This window comes from Papaver somniferum, chromosome 7, assembly GCF_003573695.1.
Source record: "Papaver somniferum cultivar HN1 chromosome 7, ASM357369v1, whole genome shotgun sequence".
NCBI lineage: Eukaryota > Viridiplantae > Streptophyta > Magnoliopsida > Ranunculales > Papaveraceae > Papaver > Papaver somniferum.
The window spans coordinates 12,921,242-12,923,340 of NC_039364.1; the positions used below are offsets into that span (position 1 = coordinate 12,921,242).

The 2,099-nt window shown below is 35.5% G+C and overlaps 1 protein-coding gene across 1 annotated transcript; it reads left to right on the forward strand.

Moving 5' to 3' along the window:
- The first annotated feature begins 726 nt into the window (after positions 1-726).
- On the forward strand, positions 727-1,847 carry LOC113294145. The gene is made up of 2 exons (XM_026542563.1): positions 727-1,099; positions 1,321-1,847. The coding sequence occupies exons 1-2, from the start codon at positions 727-729 to the stop codon at positions 1,845-1,847; spliced, it is 900 nt and encodes a 299-aa protein (XP_026398348.1).
- Positions 1,848-2,099: the final 252 nt, after the last annotated feature.

Sequence of the window (2,099 nt, forward strand, 5' to 3'; positions counted from 1 at the left end):
GTGTTTACACGCCTATTAGTCTTAGTAATGTCTCCTATAAGATTATTTCTAAGCTGATAGCCACTGGACTTAAAAAGGTGATGGATAAACTCATAAATCCTTATCAATCTGCTTTTATCTCTCCTAGGTTGATAAATGACAACATAGTTATAGCCCATGAAATAGTTGATACTATAAAAGAGTGTAAAGCCACTAAAGAAGGCCATATGGCAGTAAAGCTTGACATGTCTAAGGCCTTTGATAGAATTGAGTGGGACTTCTTGATTGCTACTCTTAGAAGACTAGGTTTCCATAATGATTGGTGTGATATGATCTATGAATGTGTGTCAACTGTTTCAGCTTTTATTCTCCTTAACTGCAGTCCAGGTGATGTTTTTTTATCCTACGAGGGGTCTTAGGTAGGGGGACCCCTTGTCTCCTTACTTATTTATAATTTGTATGGAATACTTCTCTCGTCTACTTGTGCATGCTGAAAGTAGTGGGAAAATTCATGGAATTAGAGTTACAAAAAACTTCCCATCCATTAGTCACTCATGTTTTGCGGATGATTGCTTAGTTTTCTCTAGAGTTACTGTTTATTGAGCCAAACATCTTTCTGATATAATTCACATGTTTAGTAAGTTTTCTGGACAGTCTATTAATTTTGATAAGTCAAGGTTGGCTTTCAGCCCAAAGATCATCCCTATTGTTAAAAACCATATTGCTAGTATTCTGAAAATTAGAGGAATGGCCTTGCAAGATAAATACTTAGGAGTGCCTCTTCTAATTCAGAAGAACAAGGTAGATACTTTTGGTCACTTATCTGAAAAGTTTGGAAATAGGATGGATTTATGGAACGGTAAACATCTTAATCAGCTTGGTAGGACTGTTTTAGCTCAAACGGTTTTAGGGTCTGTAGCCTCACATCATTTATCATTTTTTTCAATGCCAAAAGTTCTTACTGATAAGTTCGAAAGGTTTCAGAGGAATTTCGTTCTTAATAAAAACCAAAACGGTAGAAGTCTTAAACTTATCAAATGGAAAACAGTTGCTCAACCTAAGGTTCTAGGTGGTTTGAATCTTAAGAAAACTGAAGTGATGAATATTTCCGGCTTACTAAGTTAGCATGGAGATTGATTACTGAAGAAGATACTTTACGGGGTAAAGAAATGAGAGGTAAGTACTTTCCATTTCATAAACCTCTTCATTATGTTAACGAAAAGATTGGTTCTTGGATATGGAAAGGCGTTTGTAAAGGCATTAGTGTCATTAAGGACAACTATTGTTGAGAGATTGGATATGGTAGGAGTATTTCAATTTGGAAAGATATTTGGATACCAGATTGGAAAACTCCTCCGTCCTCCCAATTTGTTTCCTCATCTTTGCAAACTATTGATCAACTCATTGATCATGACAATAAGTCATGGAGACTTGATATCTTAACACCTTTGTTTAATAATGCAACTGTTAATGATATCCTTAATATTAGAATTTCTACTGTAGGAGAGGATCAGTTGAGATGGACTCCGGCAGATAATGGTCTTCTTTCTGTCAAAACAACATATAGAGTACTTGACACAGTTAACAGAAATGCTAGTGTTGATCATATGGTTAATCTTTTTCCTTGGAACAAATTTTGGAAATCTGTTTTACCTCCTGAGATTATGCATTTTATTTGGAAATGTGTGCATGGTTGTCTACCAGTTAGCGAAAGGCTAGCTAGATATGTAGCTGATATTAATCCAAAATTCCCCTTTTATGATAGAGAAAATGAGACTGTGCAACATTTATTGATTGATTGTGATGTTTTTGAAGCCATTCGGTTAACAGTGAATATTCTAATATTGCAGGATTATGCAGTGGTTTAGACCTCATAGACTAGATTGGTAGTTGGTTTACAACCAATGATAGATTGGCAGCTGTTAACAAAGAACTGGTGGAGTTTGCATCTTTCACTCTATGGCATATTTAGAAACTACGTTGTGCAATAGTTTTTGATAATGCTCAAGTTCACATTCCGAATGTAGTATGCATGATAAATCAAAGTATGAATGAGTGGGTTGTAAGTAATAGTAACCAGTCGTTTGTTTTCCAACAGGGGAGGGCTCATACGAGAGTTC

Coding starts and splice junctions, on each gene's coding strand:
- LOC113294145 (XM_026542563.1), top strand. CDS start 727: ATGGCCTTGCAAGATAAATACTTAGGAGTGCCTCTTCTAATTCAGAAG. Junction 1,100..1,320: donor GAATATTTCCGGCTTACTAA/GTTAGCATGGAG, acceptor TTTGGATACCAG/ATTGGAAAACTCCTCCGTCC.